The sequence below is a fragment of the Macrotis lagotis genome, chromosome X, assembly GCF_037893015.1.
Source record: "Macrotis lagotis isolate mMagLag1 chromosome X, bilby.v1.9.chrom.fasta, whole genome shotgun sequence".
NCBI lineage: Eukaryota > Metazoa > Chordata > Mammalia > Peramelemorphia > Peramelidae > Macrotis > Macrotis lagotis.
In genome coordinates, this window is record NC_133666.1 from 558637391 (window position 1) to 558653980 (window position 16590).

Sequence of the window (16590 nt, forward strand, 5' to 3'; positions counted from 1 at the left end):
GGAAACTAAACTTTCCCAATCAATTTTTAGCAACAACACAAAAAGTGTACTATGATTCACTTTTGAAATCTTGAAATATTGTCTTTTGGCTACAAACTTCTAAATGCTTCAGGGGGAAATAATCATAGTAAATTTTACCAAAACAAAGAATACGATTTAATGCTTTTAACACACAACTTGTATGCTCAACAAGTGTCAGTTTCTACTCTCAGATTTTCACTTTTATCAGTATTAAAACATTGTATAAATCTACTATTAATCCTATATTGCAACACCAGCATGTAGCAAGCAGTTGAGAATCAATAAAAAGTTAATACTTCTCTCCAAATATGCATGTGGTGACAACCTATGTGGCCCTAGGAAATCTTAACATTATTGCACACAGGATTTTATTTGATTTTTTTCAAAAACATTTTTTCCAATCTTTTAAGTATTTTGTCAGCTTAAACTTGTCATAGCTCTTTAAATAACAATCTAATGCAATTATTAATTTAATTGTACCATAAGAAAACATTCTGGAAGAATGTATAGAAGTTAAACATACCAATGCTGATATTTAAAACTTCAACTTCACATTAAAAGCCATTAGGATTAAAAGGTGACTGAAAAAAACTTTAGAGTGTGTATTTAGAATCACACATAGGTTACCTTTACAGTTCAATTTACTATATAGAAATCATGTTTTTATATTCAGTTAAATTCTAGACTGAGATTACAATATTGTAAACAGAAAGGATAATAACATTAATTCAGTACTTTTTAGCATATCAAATTGAAATACATAGGTTCAAAACTTCAATTTTTATGGCAAACAGTCTTCAAATACAATACAGACATCTCCTGAAAGTTACTCCCATATCATTTACAAAGGTGATACAGCTCTGAGCTGTTTTCATTTTCACATAAAACAAATCTACAGACTTCACAGCAAAATTGATAAAAAGCTGTGAAACTTAAGACGCTATTCTAAGTTATCAATAAGCTCAAAGATGCAAAAGTTTGGCATTCCTGGGCCACAAACAAGCGTGACAGGTAAAGGAGGTAGGGAAGTATTTCCTCCCATCTTTCTGAGTTCCAAGGATATTGCATGGTAAGTTGAGAATTTAGAATTTTGCATAAAACCCTACATTCAGCTGTGGCCACCCCAACAAATACAATTAAGATGACACACCAGCATGCTAGGATCCTAAATTTTAGTAGCCCCAATATTAAGTTCAAATAGGCATTCATTAAATCACAAAGTATCAAGCAACAAATGCACCCTATTGGTTTCAAAGGTTGAAATTTTGAGAGAATCATGATCCATTTCTTTTTGCTTTGAAGCACATGTGTAAAAACCAGTTTTGTATTGAATTCCTAACTCATAAGTACAGGTTAGGATTTTCTGTCAATTGGCACCAATGTGAAGTTATATTTCCACTTGGGAGGCAGAAATTCCACACCTGAGAAAAGCTAAGTTAGGAACAATGAGCCTGTGTTTCATCACTATTTCAATTATGAAAGTTAAAATTATTAACAACATTAGCAGTGAAACTGCAAATTCTGACTAAACACTGTCAGGTTAAGGATAAACAAAAACCCCAACCAAATAAGTACAAGAATTAAAAGGATAATGAACCCAAAGTAACAACGAATTAAGGGAACAGCTTAAATTTTTTTTTCTAATTACTGCAGTTGAAAAACTTAATAAGCGTTCTTTCCTGCAATTAAAAAATTTAAATATCCAGTGCAAAAGAGCATAAAGGTTTCTAAAGATGGATATAGCCCTTCTTTTTACTGATATGCATAACTATTTGCAATTTATTCCCCCCACCTACTGTTTAGCATAAATTACCACTTCAGCCAATAAATTTGTAATTTTACGTCTAAGGTACTTACTACATGCATTTAATCTATATACAGATGTCTATTTATTACTGTTGGGTTTGCAGGTTTAACATTTTTGGTGTTAGAATTGTTAAAAGAAACATACTATGTTTAATAAACATTGCAAACTATATGTCAACTTTCCAGTAAAGAATCTGAAATTCACAATGATTTAACAAAACTTATTTTACTTAAATTATTGAAAACTTAAATAATTGAAAAAAAAATCAAAGCACTGCCAAACTAAACTTGAAATAATGGGCTAAAGAAAAATAACTTTCAAAACAGTCATATACACATCTATTTCAAAACTACCTTTGCTAACTAGCCCCTTTCCCAAAGTTTTAGCCTGAAAAAACAGTAAAATCTACACAAAATTTTATTGCAATCATACAAGGGTTACGTCAGGTCAAATACAACAAATACTATGATGCAATTTTACATTTATTAAACTACAGTTCAAAGCACAAATTTACACATTCTAAATACACTAAACATATCTAAATGAAGTCACACTGGTCTTCCACTGACATTTGATATATCTGGGCGAAAGACAATAACTTTACAAGACTTTCTAACAGGAATCCTTAGTATAAAAACTGTGTACTTGTATGTAAACGGTTTATAATGGGGAACCCAAGTGATGGGCTTCCATCTCCACTAAGTCATCCATTTTGTTGCATATTTTATTTTAAACGCTTAGGGGTTTGGACAACTGGTAAGTTTAAATCTGGACACATTATCTAATTCCCACCTCACCCCAAAGAATTGTAGTTGTAAGCTGGTTTTGCCTGGTCCCAATGAACTATTATTACTAATTTCTTTCAAGTTTTGGAGAGTGAATGGTTAAGATTGTTCAATTTTTCTTCCACACTGGAATGTTGACCAGACAAGCTTAACTTGCAACTTCAGGTCTAAAAGGAAGCGTTAATGCCTGTTTTAAGCTTCAGTGGAAAAGCTGCTGTCGTCTTGGCTTAGCTGAATGCAAGAAGGCACAAAGAAGAAATTCTTCATCATTGTGTCTGAAGTAATTCCAGCATCTTGCATCTCATACCTATATTATTGAAAAGAAAACTGAAATTAACCTCTGCTGAAATTATCACATAGCACAAATTATTTAAAGGTGAAAATATGGTAGTTGTGTATATGAACCAACTGTGTATAGTGTACTGGAAAGACACAAAACAGTTTGCCCAGGGCCCCAATAGCCCACTTGAACTCCAGCCTTCCTGACTCAAGGTGGTGTGAAAAAAACACTAATATTACTCTGAATCCATATAAAAAACTTCCATTCTTCATTTTACAAGTAACTAGGCTTTCAAAAATATTTATGCCATGCCAGGTAGTACTGTGCTAAGGATGAAGGAAAGAAAGAAGGCAAAGACAATACATGTTCCCAAGTAGATCACAATCTAATGGAATTGGGGAGACAAAGAAACAATTGTATGAATAAACTATTAAAGGGCAATAAAATTAAGATTGAGAAAATCCTGTGCAAGGTAGGATTTTTAACTGGGATTTGAAAGAAATGGATCTTTGGAAACAGAACATTTTGTATTTGATACTGGGTAGCAACAGGGGAAGGTCACATGAGTGTGTGAGAGAGAGAGAGAGAGAGATCGAGATCGAGATCCTTGCTTGCTTTAGGAAAAACATTTTGGTGGCTGAATGATTAGAAGATGGCAAGCAGAGCAAATTGTAGGGTAGTCCAGGCAGGAGGTGATTAAGGAGTCTCTGGCAGAGGAAACAAAGGACATGCAAGAGATATTAGGAAGGTAAAAAGATTTGGCAACATATTGAATGAGAAGTGACAAATAACACCTGGATTGCAAAGCCTGGGACAATGTTAGTACTCTTCATAATAGTAGGGGAAGTATGAAAGGGAGGAGTGTCTGGGGAAAAGTTAATGAGTTCAGTTTTGGTCAAACTAGCTGATTTTAAGGTTATTATCTATTGGATTCAAAATATCTGAAGGGTAGTTGTAGTTGAATATGTGAGACTGAAGGCCAGCAAAAAGTATCTAGAGCTGGATAGGTGAGAATTATCCATGGGAGATGATGAGATCACCAAGTGAAGGACAGAATCCTGTTTATTGGGAGATGATCTGGATCCAGAGACATCCAGGAAAGGAATGTCATGAAAACCTAGAGAGGATTGTATCAAGTAGAAGGCTGCAGAGAGGTCAAGAAAGATAAAAGATTTTCAGTAACTTTGGAAATAGCAGCTGTGGTCAGATGACCTTTCTTAAACAATCTAGCTACAAAAGATGGGTAAATTATAAGGACGGATAAATAAAGTTAATTATCATCAAATTTAACTCCAAACCTTCCACCCTTTTGTAAAACAAAAAAAACAAAAACAAAAACAAAAAAGCAACACTTCTTACCAATCACTGAATGACATCATGTAATAAATAGTTGGCTGCTGAAAATCATTAAAAGCAGATGGCTCATGGAGAGTGTCTGCTCCCATATTATCAAAGATCAGCCAATCTCCCACATTCAGCTCAGGAAGAAGACAGTTTTCCACAATTTGATCAAGCTCATCACAGGATGGACCCCAAAGGCTGCTTGTAAACAGAGGCGCATCTTTCTTGTATTTCTACAGGGGGAAAAAAAAGTTTTTATGTATCTTATCAGAAAATCCTGAAATTTCTGCTCATCTGTGACTATCTTTCATTCTCTTCCCAGTCCCTGGGACATAGGCTAGATGAAATTTTAAAAGGACAAAAACACTTCTTTCTTGTTATTCTCTCTCATTCCCTCATGTAAAATACAATTTTGGGGAGTATGTAACTAGTAGATAATATCTAAAAGTTAAATGACTGAATATGCTCTTACCTTGTGAACCTCTGGGACGGTATTCAAGTTCTCAGACAATTTACTTGCAAAAGAACCATAAACACCATCATTCATATAATACATAAAGGCTGGTTCATTACTCCCGGTTTTTCCTACTAAAAGAAAAGGTATGGTAATTTGAATTTGAGTGTCATGACTACAAGCCTAAGCTATACTTAAAAATACAAAGAACACAATTAGATCTAACCAGAAAGCTGTATCTCACTTTTATCAAAAAAAGAAGAAATGAGCTACCAACCAATCGAGATACCCTTTAAATCTTCACAATCACATAATGCAATTTAAAAAAGATATAAACATTGAGACTAGATTTAGTGAAAAATATTCTCTTTGACTGCAATTAGAAGCAAAGACAAAGGAACTTATTTATGGAAAACTGAAGTATTTTAATGATAAGGAAATAAAGAAATTATGGTATTAATTTTTTGTTGTTTTTAAATCTGTAAAGGTGACACACAAGTATCCCTAATATATCAGACAAGCTGTCCAGTGCTTTTTGGTATTTTGAATAGTCTATTAGGACAATAAAATACAATTATTTAGACAAATAAACCGTAGGAGACTCACAATTTGTCCCCTCACACCCAAGAAAAGAGAAATACAGGTGGCAGGCATACTACTAGACTTAGCATTTGACAGGGAGAGGTTAACTCCAGGAAATGAAATGTAAATATTTTCCCTAAAGAAAGAAAACAAATTTATGTTTTACATCAAAATTTTCAAAATTATTACCTCCAGAGGAAACATCATTTTCAACAACTTTCTTTGCGATGATATTAACTGCTAAAGTGAATGCAGAAGATACATAGTAGCTTCCAGGTTCTGAAATGACCTTAATGCCAGATCCTTCAGGAAAGTAGACATCCAACAATGGGCTGATGACATGATTAACCTATGGAATTATAAAGTCCTTGATATTCACATTTTCAAATTACACAAACAACATAATAGGCAAAAAAATATCTGAAGCACTATTACTGAGGAAAGGTAACATTAACCATGGTCCCTCTAAAGTTTAACAATCTATAGTATTTAGTAGTGATTATTCCTCCTCTAATACATAGCATCAATTAAAATAAGAGAATCTATTTAAAGGCAAAATTTACTATCCAGTTTAAACTGACAACAAACTAGAAGTTGAAAAATTTTCCTAAATCATCTACCAGTGACTGTAGATTAACTACTGTCAGAAATCCACTGGCAGATACAGGTGTAAGATAAGATTTCATGACTTATAAAACCAAGGAAGCTGAAGAAGAGATCGCCAAGGAGAGAGAAGACAAAAAATTTGGGGTGTAATTGTAGTCAATTAGTGGGGTTCAAAAGTCAGACTGTCATTTATTTTGCTCTTATTATAAGTATATTCAGTTTTGCTGGCACATTTTTTTATTAAGCCAATCAATGTACTGCCTGCTATTATGATAGAGAAGAAACAGTATTACTGTCTAAAGTAAGAAGAGCTTCAATCAAAAACCCATCTCTGATTTAATGTATTATCTATTACTGTGCTAGGTGCTAAGAGACAGCAAGACAAAAATAAAGCTTAGTCTTTGTACATGACCAACAGATACAAAGAAATTTGGAGGGATAGTGGTGGAGGGAAAATCAAGAAAGGCTTCAGAGAGGCAATGTTTGAGAGAAGTTTCGAAAAGAAATTTAATAGGTAGAGTTGAAACAGGAATGCATTCTAGGTACAGAGAGCAAAAGCCACTACAAAAGAAAGAAGTTTTAAAAGTCTAACTTTATTTTTTTTATTTTTTATTTTTTAGGTTTTTGCAAGGCAAACAGGGTTAAGTGGCTTGCCCAAGGCCACACAGCTAGGTAATTATTAAGTGTCTGAGACCGGATTTGAACCCAGGTACTCCTGACTCCAGGGCCAGTGCTTTATCCACTATGCTACCTAGCCGCCCCTTAAGCCTAACTTTAGAGTACAGCAGGAAGAGTCATCTTCTTGAATCCAAATATATCTGTATATAGGCCTGTACAAGCCATTTAACCCTGTTTGCCTCAGTTCCTCATCTTTGCTTAAGTTGAAAGAAGGAAATGGCAAGACACTCCAGTATCTTTGCCAAGAAAATCTCAAATAGGGGGATCACATAGAGTCCAACATCACTGACATGAAAGATAGACAGTAGACACAGACACTTAAGGCAGCCAAGACTAATCAAAAGAGTATTCGAATAGAGAGAGGGCACACAGGGGATCATGACTTTGTGAAAAGAGGGAGAAGGGGACAAATAGAAAATATTGTGGATATAGACAAGAATTGATTGGATATGTGGTTTAAGAGAGAACAAGGAATTGAGAATGAATGGAAATGTGGCTAAATTATATCCAAATATAGAGTTTAGATGTTTAATATTAAAAAACAAGTTGTCAAAGGTTGTAGGCAATTTGTTAAAATACCATTAAATCCATCACACATTAAGTCAACAGCTAAAAGAATTTACTTTGGCAAAAAAAGATAGATCCAATTTATTAACACAGTATACCAAGGACAGTGACCTCACATATTATGTGGCTATTAATAAAACAGATTAACTTAATATGCATAAAGATAGAACTTTCATTTTTCCCCCCATATTGTTTCATTTCAAAAGAATTTCTATCCATTTTATAAATAGTAACCGGCTCAAGACAAGACGAACTGAAGAATGTGAAAAGACAAGAAATCTAAGATATTAGCTTCTTTTGAACTTTCTTTCCCTCTTTAGAATATAAAAGACTAAATAAGTCTAAATTAGTTAACCAGATGTAATTCCTAGAATTCTTCTATAAATGGTAGCTTCAATAAAGACAGTATGGAATTGTCCACTGGAACTATAATCACTTTATAAAAATCTGCTCTGCTGTTCATGTTGTTCTTAACATTTGCCAGGACAAGTGATGACTATACATATTATATGAAAATTATTAATCACTGTAACTTTACCTCTTGCAACTGAAATTCACTACCCGTGAAGCCTCCGCCAATGTCCAATATGGTCATCTTAAAGCCAAATTCTTCCTAAAAGACAAGGAATACATTTACAAAGCTTTACAAAATGCAGACTTAAATCTATCTCAAGAAAAATTCCAATTCAGAATTCAGTTTAAATATATTAAGATAAGCAATATAAATGCTTAAAAGGCACTATATTTGAAATCAAAGGACCTGGTTCTACCCTATCTGCCACTTACCTATGTGACTTTCTAACCTTTCTAGAGTTTCAGTTCCACCATCTGCAAGATGAAACTAGAAACCCCTAAGATCTCATTTGGTTCTCAATCTAAACCCCATGAACTATAATTTTTAATAATAACCATCCTTTTGCTTATAGAAAGCCATCAGCTCCTTAATTATTTCCTCTATTGGAGAATGCCCAATAAAATGTTTGATATCCTAATTTTTCTTAGTTCTTTCTTATATACCTAACAGACTGAGCATTTGTCTTTCACTGCATACATAAATTAGCACAGCGTTGAGCTTGGTATCTCCTGTTATGGACAAGAAACAAATCTTTGACAGTTGATATAACTTACAGCTCCCCTATTAATACAGAACTGATTTTTATAACACTTAAAAAACCTCCAAAGACACAGAGTATCTTATGGAAAATGTTAAATTTGTAGGAACTAAATAAAGCAATACAAGGAAAGTAACATTTTGAACTTCAGTCCACAAGTAATAATTAAAAAGCTACAAGTTTAGTAAAACTGTTAAGAACTTACAGCCATGTCAAACACACATCGAGCATCAGATAAAGCATGAATATATACTTGAGGTTCTTTGCAAGAGCTTGAAACATGAAACCTGAAAGATTAAAAACAGGATAAACTTTGTTTTAAATGACTGTCTTTAAGAAAGGTTTCTTATATCTTATACTCACTTTACTACCCAACAGTACAATTCTAATACATGAGTCTATAACAATATACTTTAAATTTGATACAATATATTGCAATCAAAGTTATTTGAAACCAAGTGTTAAAAGCAATAGTCAAATGTTTCTAAAACAATGTTGCGAATTAACTACCCTATTGCAAACCAAATTTAGCAAAAACAGACACACAAATGTTCCTTTTAGGCTATTATTACCAGTTATGATAAGTTTCTAAACATGCACACGTATTCAAACACAAGAAATTCAACAATGAACGTTATTAGGCAAAATGAAGTTATATGGGGCAGTTAATTTCAAACAAGCTTCAAGAGATCAATCAGTATTAATGATGGAAGGCCTGTTAGCACTGAGATAGGTCACTGGCTAATGATATAATGATAGTTTCAAGAGACAGGTTTCACTATTTCACAGAAGCTATTAAAAGCTACCTACATCTGAATGTGCTCAGATTAACCCTGAATCTGAACTCAAATCTAGTTTCCTTTCCCCTGAATCATCATGTTGTCTTGCCTATAAAAACTGGTGATAGTGCAAAATTACTAGCCCCTGTCATCACTATTTTGTTGTGGGTCATTTAAAAGTGCTTAACTTTTCTGGGCCTTAATTTCCTTATCTGACAGGCATGGGCTAAACATTAATTTTATGATGTTCCCTTATAGAACTCTAATGAGCCAGAGCAAACAAAAAAGAAAAATATACTAAAACAAATAAAATTTTTCCCATGTCAGATCCAGATATTTATTCAATCAAACAACAGTTTCTTTTAGTATATTGGCTATAAGAATGAACATCACATTGTTATTTTCTTAGGAATATTCATCAGAAAAGAAAATACATCATTTCCATTCCTAGTGAACTATATGATTAAGTAACTGAAGTATAAAGCAGTCTCTCATCTCAAACATATTTTAAGAATCTTTTCAAATATAGTTTTATAATTTATAGTTTTAGGGGTTTTTTTGCAAGGCAAATGGGGTTAAGCGGCTTGCCCAAAGCCACACAGCTAGGTAATTATTAAGTGTCTGAGTTAGGATTTGAACTCAGGTGTTCCTGACTCCAGGGCCAGTGCTCTATCCACTGTGCCACCTAGCCACCCCCCAAAATATCAATCTTTTAAAAAACAAAATAATTTGGGGTATCTTATATGAGCCAGACTTGGCTCTGCACTTTTATATCCCAGAAAAATAAAGAGTACATTTATTCTTTTTTATTCATAGCTTGAGAGAACCAATTTGTTTTCAAATGCTACTAGTGAAAATGGGAGAAATAGGAGTACTTTCAAGCCAGAAATCTCAACAATCAAAGGACCTAACTATTCCTAAAACTCCACAAAATATTGATTTTGAGTTATTCACAAAGTACTATAAAAACCATAATTACTTTCTCTGACTCAAATAAGATCAGTGCCCAATCTTTCTTAGCATTACTCCTACTGACATGATCCCTACAGATAAATAAAAATTTCAATCTTCAAAGAAATAATATACATTTTCAAAGGCACCGAGATTTATCCTGAAATCAGAAAAATGATTATATGTAAAATCTGAGACATTAATATACTATTTATATAACTACATTTATATTTTAATACTAATTATAATGGAAAACTCCCAAATATAAGCAAAGTGATACTGATTAATAAATAACAGCACAATTTTGACAAAACTTACTTAACACCAACTATTTGGACGTCAAGTTCCTTAGCACATTCCAAGAGGTGCCTACAATTCTTCAGTGTGGTGCCAAACTTCATGTTACTCTCTTCATCTCCACTAATATCTTCTGTTGCGATGTGTAGTAAGAGCCTAAGAGAAGGGGAAGATGATTGGGGCACAGTTGGTTTACATCATCATCAGCACATGTGAAGCCTGAAGATTGTCAGAAGTGTGTTGATTATGTTTTCCAGTGCTCTCTCCCAATCCATCGTCGGCGAGTCAAGTGAACCTAATGAAAAACAATCCTGTATAGAGAAAAAACTAGCAATTAGGGCCTAAAACATGGAGCTAAGAAGGATGGGAATATGGAAATTCAGCAAGTATAAGACTCTGTTGGAGCACCAAGAGTCAGTTGGGTTCTGTAATGAAAGACGACGTTACTTTCAAATGAAGTGCGTCAGTCCATAAATTCATCTGGCTAATTTAAAAAGATTGGGTAAAGAAAAGAAATAACATTTTCCAATAAAAATACCAGGGCATCAAAGATGCCTCTCTTCAAGCAGGAAAAATACTAAGATAGTTAAGGACCTTTAATCTTTGTATTTTGGCCTGTGTAGAACTAGTTTTTAGATTACTCAAAACTGTAAGCATCTAATAGTATAGTTTTTCCTTCTAAATATGATTGCAACCATGATAAAGTTAATAAAAATTTTTAAATATTAATTTCCCAATGAATTTTTTTTAATTGGAAAAAATGTGAAAAACATACTAGAAGGGATGGTGCAGTGGATAAAGAGTACTGATGCTGGAGTCAGGAGGACCTGAGTTCAAATATGACCTCAGATACCTAGCTGTATGACCTTGGGCAAGTCACTTTAACCCCACTGCCTTGCAGAAACAAAAACGAAAAATATACTAGAAACTATAAACAAATGATAAGCTAGAAAATTACAAATATTTCAGAAAGATCAATTCTTCATTCTCAGAAAGCAAGGTGGATAGGAGACCAATCATTCCAATTGCATTTAAACTAAAACCAAAACCAAAACACCATCCTAACTTCAAATGCATCATTTAGTTTGGGCCTGAGAATTTAAAGAAAAATACATAAACAGGGAATTCAAAGTAAATACAATCAAGAAAAACGTGAAAAAGCAGCTCCTCTATAATTTGTCAACAAGGAAAAGCCACTTACCTATATTCCATCAGGCTCATCACCTGAGAGAAGACAGGCAGAAAGTTCCTTACTGTATGCTCAACTCAATATTTAGAATGAAACATCATCATGCTACTGTGGGCTATAAATTTGCCCTGACTCATTAAACTTGCTTTAATTGATCTAACTTCACAAAGACTACTTTAAATATAAAATATTTCTTAACAAGTACACTAAAAAAATCCATTTACCACTTTTCCTTCTCCCCCCCCCCTAAATCTGATCAGACAACTTTTTTGGACATAAGGTTATATATATAAAATAAAGTTGTGTGTTTGTGTTTTAAATTAAGCTAAAGCTAAGTTTTTTTTTAAATCAATGTAGCTAACTATAAATTTTTCTTTCAGGATGAAATATCAAAGCTAGAGCTTTTACTCCAGCAATATTTTGAACTGTTTAGTACTCCTCTCCACTTTACCATGTCCCTAAAAACTATTCACCCAATCTTCAGACAAAAAAATCAAATTGCTTCAAAAGAACTTTGCTACCAGTATAGCTTGCTATTTTATTCTGGTAGCATACACCTATCATGCCATTTACAAAAGGCTTGAGAAAAAAAAAAAACAACACTACAACCAAAAAGTCTAGTACCAAGGCTAAAATTCTTTCCATGTGGCTGTATGGATCACAGTCTTTTCCTCATTTTTCTGAAATTTTCACATTTCCAATCTAAATCAAATAAACTGAAATGATCCAACCTTTTGGACTCTAAAAATAGTAAACAATAAATGGGCCTACTAAGCTTATTTACATGGTCAAAGGGGTATGGGGTATGCTAAAGGAAAAAAAAGTCACTTTACAAAAATTTACTTGAAATGAATGAATTCTTCCTCAAATGAAGAGCACAGTATCACAGAAACTGCAAATGAATCTAACATGGAAAAATATAATAAATGCTGATTAGCATGGCCAATTATTGGAAATTTAAATGAAGTTTAACACAGGTTGGGTATCCTATTTTCTTTTTCCCAAGCTAGTAGACCATTCAAAGCTAAATATAAAGAATCCTACAGTAATTAGAAAAAAACCAGGAATATATAATTTTGCACTTACTTAGCATTTGGATGATTACGTGCAATTTTCTTCAATTCAACTTCATTGTCACATGACATGATGTTAACCCCAGTTTTCGCTGCATACTTTATCTGAGAAGACTGCTTACATGGACTTATATCAATGATGTTTTCAGGAGAAACACCCAACTCTTGCACCAATGCCATTTCATTCTGAGAAAACAAAAAAAAAAGTAAGAAAAAACCACATGAAAGAAATCAACCAACTTCTCCATGAATTATTTTAAATACACACTCTTCATCAAATTAATTTAATTTAATTTTTTAACTGTATTTAAAAAAATGTTTTCCATTAAAGATTTTATTTATTTTGAGTTTTACAATTTCCCCCCTAATATTATCAGGTTAATTTTAAAGAATTAGCGGTATAATTTTCAATTATGTAGAAGCAGACGAAGAATAGCTTAAATTCTAGATTGTTGAGAAATCATTTTCAAATAATTTAATAAAAATATATCCAATGTCAATCTTAGGCATAATTTTTTTTCATTATTCTACATAGAGCAAAATCTAGCACATTACAAAATGTTTTGTCAGAGCACTAAAATAACATGCACAGAATGTAGTAATTTTAATTTTTTAAAAATCAGCCCGAGAAATTAATTTGAACTGACTGGCATGGAAAAGATGAAAAAAAAAAATCTCTGACCAAAATCACAGTAACAGAAAAAAGTAGAAAGCAACCTACAAACTGATCTCTGCAGTAAATCTGAAACCTCATCCAATCATATTTTTATGGTGAAGTCTTAATATTTGTTTTGAAGCAATTACAAATTCCAGCATGAGACTAACTCACTTAAATTAAATTTCCAAAAGCAACATTTAAAAAACTTCCAATTTTTGCCTAAAGAAAAAATTGTTCAAATTTCATAATACATCTTGAAATTCTCTCATTCTCTCTCTCTCTCTCTCTCTCTCTCTCTCTCTCTCTCTCTCTCTCTCTCTCTCTCTCTCCATTATAAAGCACAGGATTATTTTGATCTAATGAAAAGGAAAAAAACATTAAAAATCTACTTACTTTGCTGGAACATGCAAATCCAGTTCCAAGAGCTGCTAAAATCTCTAGAACAGCTGGAGCCGAATTGCATTTTACTGTGTAGAATGGTTTTATTTGAGCCACAACATTCTGCCACTGACTGTGTTTCTTCACAATTTTTCCAAGATCTCCCACAAAAAATGCATTTTTTCCTGTCTATGAAAGAAAAGATTGAGAAATTGGAAAAAGTTATTCACTACCAAAAAATTGTATTCAAACTTCTGAACTCCTTTTATTTCTATTGATTATCACTTTAAAAAAAACATCTGTCCTCATAACAGGTTTGGTTAAAAAAAAACTTTGTTATTTAATTCTACATATTCTAAGAAATTCTTTCCCAAAGCAAATTTTAAAATAAAGATTATTTCAATAACTTTAAAAGTTGCAGAAGGAAATAGACAAGACCCTTGAATGACACATATTTACATAGGTCTTTATAGCTCCTTTTAGAAGAACCTCTAGCAATAATGTCAGGTATAGCAATTACATTTACTAGAGGGTAATTAATGTCTAACATCATGTGAATATATTTTAGATTTTGGAAGAAGAAATGTCAGAATTCAGAAAAAGCATAGATAAGATCTATTCATGGTCTAAGAATTTTATTCATGAAAGTGAAGAATAAAAGAGATGCTCTGAACAATCAAATTCTGATGCCAAACAAAAAAGTGGTTACAAAAAGGAAAAAAGGGAAAGCAGTTTAAAAAAATCGAAGTGAAAAGTAAAACTACTAACTTGGATTTTTTTAAAAGACAGAAATGAGACAAAAGCTCGAAAGGGCAGCTAAATTGAAGATGAACACAAACTTAGGATGAGCTGAAATCTGTCCCTAGTATTTGTCTAAGAAATGGTAGAATTTTTCCTTTTAGAAACATGCAGACACACAAAATTCAAGGATATAGGATCACACTTGGGCTGGGTAAAGTAGAGTGAAAGACTATTAAAAAAGGCTGGATATGAGGTAGAGTGAAAGACTATTAAAAAAAAGACAAAGCTAAAATTTCCCATTTATCTTTTTTTTTCCTACCAAGAAGAAATAATCTGTGAGAGAAGTCTCTGATACCAAACAATAGCATTTAGGAAGCAAAATTACCCCAAACAGAGGCATCTGAATTATGTGTTCAAATTCAACAACCGGATTATGTATTATCAAGAGATAGAGAAGTCAACAAATCTGACTAAAACTTTTTTTCTATAGTCTACCTATCATCAAAAAAAGATGATTTCTGAGCAAACAGTGTTCATATGCAAAGCCAGCATGGGTTTATGCATGTGCACCACAAAAAGTCAAAGATTCACAGCAGCACTTTCTTTAAGAGCAAACTTCTAGAAACAAAGTAGACACCAATCAATTGGGTAAAGACTACACAGGCTATGGTACTTAAAGGGTAGTGGAGACAAATAAACAAGAGAAGCATTGGAAGAGACATGAGCTAACGAAAAGAGAAATAGGCAGAACCATAAAAACAAGAGTCCCAGGTAAATGGAACGAATAACTAAAAAATGAAAACTGAATGCTGTGAAATTTTGATAACCCATAAAAGAGGTATGTTCACACACAACCCCCCCCCCCCCCCCCGGGATGCTAGAGGGTACAGTGGATAGAGCACTGGCCTTGGAGTCAGGACAAGTTTGAATCGAGCCTAAGACAATTACCTAGCTGTATGTGACCTTAGACAAGTCATTTAACCTTGACTGTCTCACATTCAGGGGGCCATCTCTAGTTGTCTTGATTAGAATCTGGCCACTGGACCCAGATGGCTCTGGAGGAGAAAGTGAGACTGGTGACTTAGCACAGTACCCCATCACTCAAATCCAATTCATGTGGCCTGTTTCAGTATCACCTCCCTGATGTTATGGTCTTCTTTGAAAATGAAGGCCAAACACTATCTCCCTCCTTCTTTGGAAGGGGAGACTACAATTAGGGAACATGACATATATGGAGAAACAATTTTTATCATGTTGACTAACCTGAATTCCAAAAGAGTAAAAATATCAACATGCAGGTGAAATAGCCCTAAATATGATATAAGAAGACTCTAAAATATTCACTTACTAGGGTATGTTCATAGACATAGTTATCAATAACATTTCCAAGATGTGTTCCTTCATCCAACAAGCCAACAGAGTAGTTTGCATCTTCAATAAATCCTTTCATCTCAGCCGTATTCCACAAAGCCGAAAGTCATAAACCAGGAAAAACAAGGAGATGGGCCACCAAGCCTTACTTTTGGGTCCTTAGAATATGCAACAAACTGTTAAAATAAAGATCATATGACTTTTGTTAACAAGTGAAATCATTTTTCAAAGATTACATTAATTCATAGTCAGAATATACATGTTAAAATTTCACAACATTCTATACAGAAAGATTGCTAAGTGCTTTATTTGGTAGGGTCCATTATGATTTTATATATACTACCTATTAGCATTTGTAACCCCAAACCCATTTCAAAGGAACATAAACCTGAATTAAATTGTTTGTTTAGAAAGTTTAAAATATGTGTCTGCTCATTTCTTTAAACACAGCCTCACCAATTTTCAGGCAGAACTAATTATGATTCCTTTTACCACTTTTATTCAATCCTAGACTATTCAGAGAACTTACCCATTCTGAATTATCCATGCTCCTCCTCTACTTCCTTCACTATATACATATTCTGGTAATTTTAAGTATCTCATTACTAAAACAAATTCAGATCAAGTCAATCTCTTCAAAAAGTTTTAAAGAATAAAACTTAACTTTAAAAATTTTAGCAGTTCACTTTATTACTATCTAAATCCCTGGTCAGTAGCCAATGATTTCTCTCTGACCACTATTCTGTACAATCCATTACAAAGTGTTTTTTGATACCATGGAGATTTGAGGTGAAAGTGAAAGTACAAAAGGCTTCTGAAATCATATGTAGTACTGGCATTCAATCTATAGCTTTGGTACTCATCACACACTGATCCCTCTAAGACCTTTGGTTCAACTTTGCCAAAAGAATTTTTAAAAA

The 16590-nt window shown here is 33.2% G+C and overlaps 1 protein-coding gene across 8 annotated transcripts in view; it reads right to left on the reverse strand.

Annotated features, from left to right (window-relative positions):
• Positions 1-2534: 2534 nt before the first annotated feature.
• AZIN1 (antizyme inhibitor 1) overlaps positions 2535-16590 on the reverse strand; it is a 31436-nt gene continuing 17380 nt past the window's right edge. For 7 of the 8 annotated variants that reach the window (XM_074200855.1, XM_074200851.1, XM_074200853.1 and 4 more), the window contains 10 exons: positions 15648-15846; positions 13574-13747; positions 12536-12708; positions 10282-10416; positions 8439-8520; positions 7660-7734; positions 5460-5619; positions 4707-4822; positions 4253-4467; positions 2535-2920 (listed from right to left, as the gene is read on the reverse strand). In XM_074200855.1, the coding sequence (XP_074056956.1) occupies positions 2806-2920; positions 4253-4467; positions 4707-4822; positions 5460-5619; positions 7660-7734; positions 8439-8520; positions 10282-10416; positions 12536-12708; positions 13574-13747; positions 15648-15749 (1347 nt within the window). In that variant the 5' untranslated portion in view covers positions 15750-15846 and the 3' untranslated portion in view covers positions 2535-2805. The remainder of the gene's footprint in view (positions 2921-4252; positions 4468-4706; positions 4823-5459; positions 5620-7659; positions 7735-8438; positions 8521-10281; positions 10417-12535; positions 12709-13573; positions 13748-15647; positions 15847-16590) is intronic. The other variant, XM_074200859.1, reaches the window with a different exon arrangement.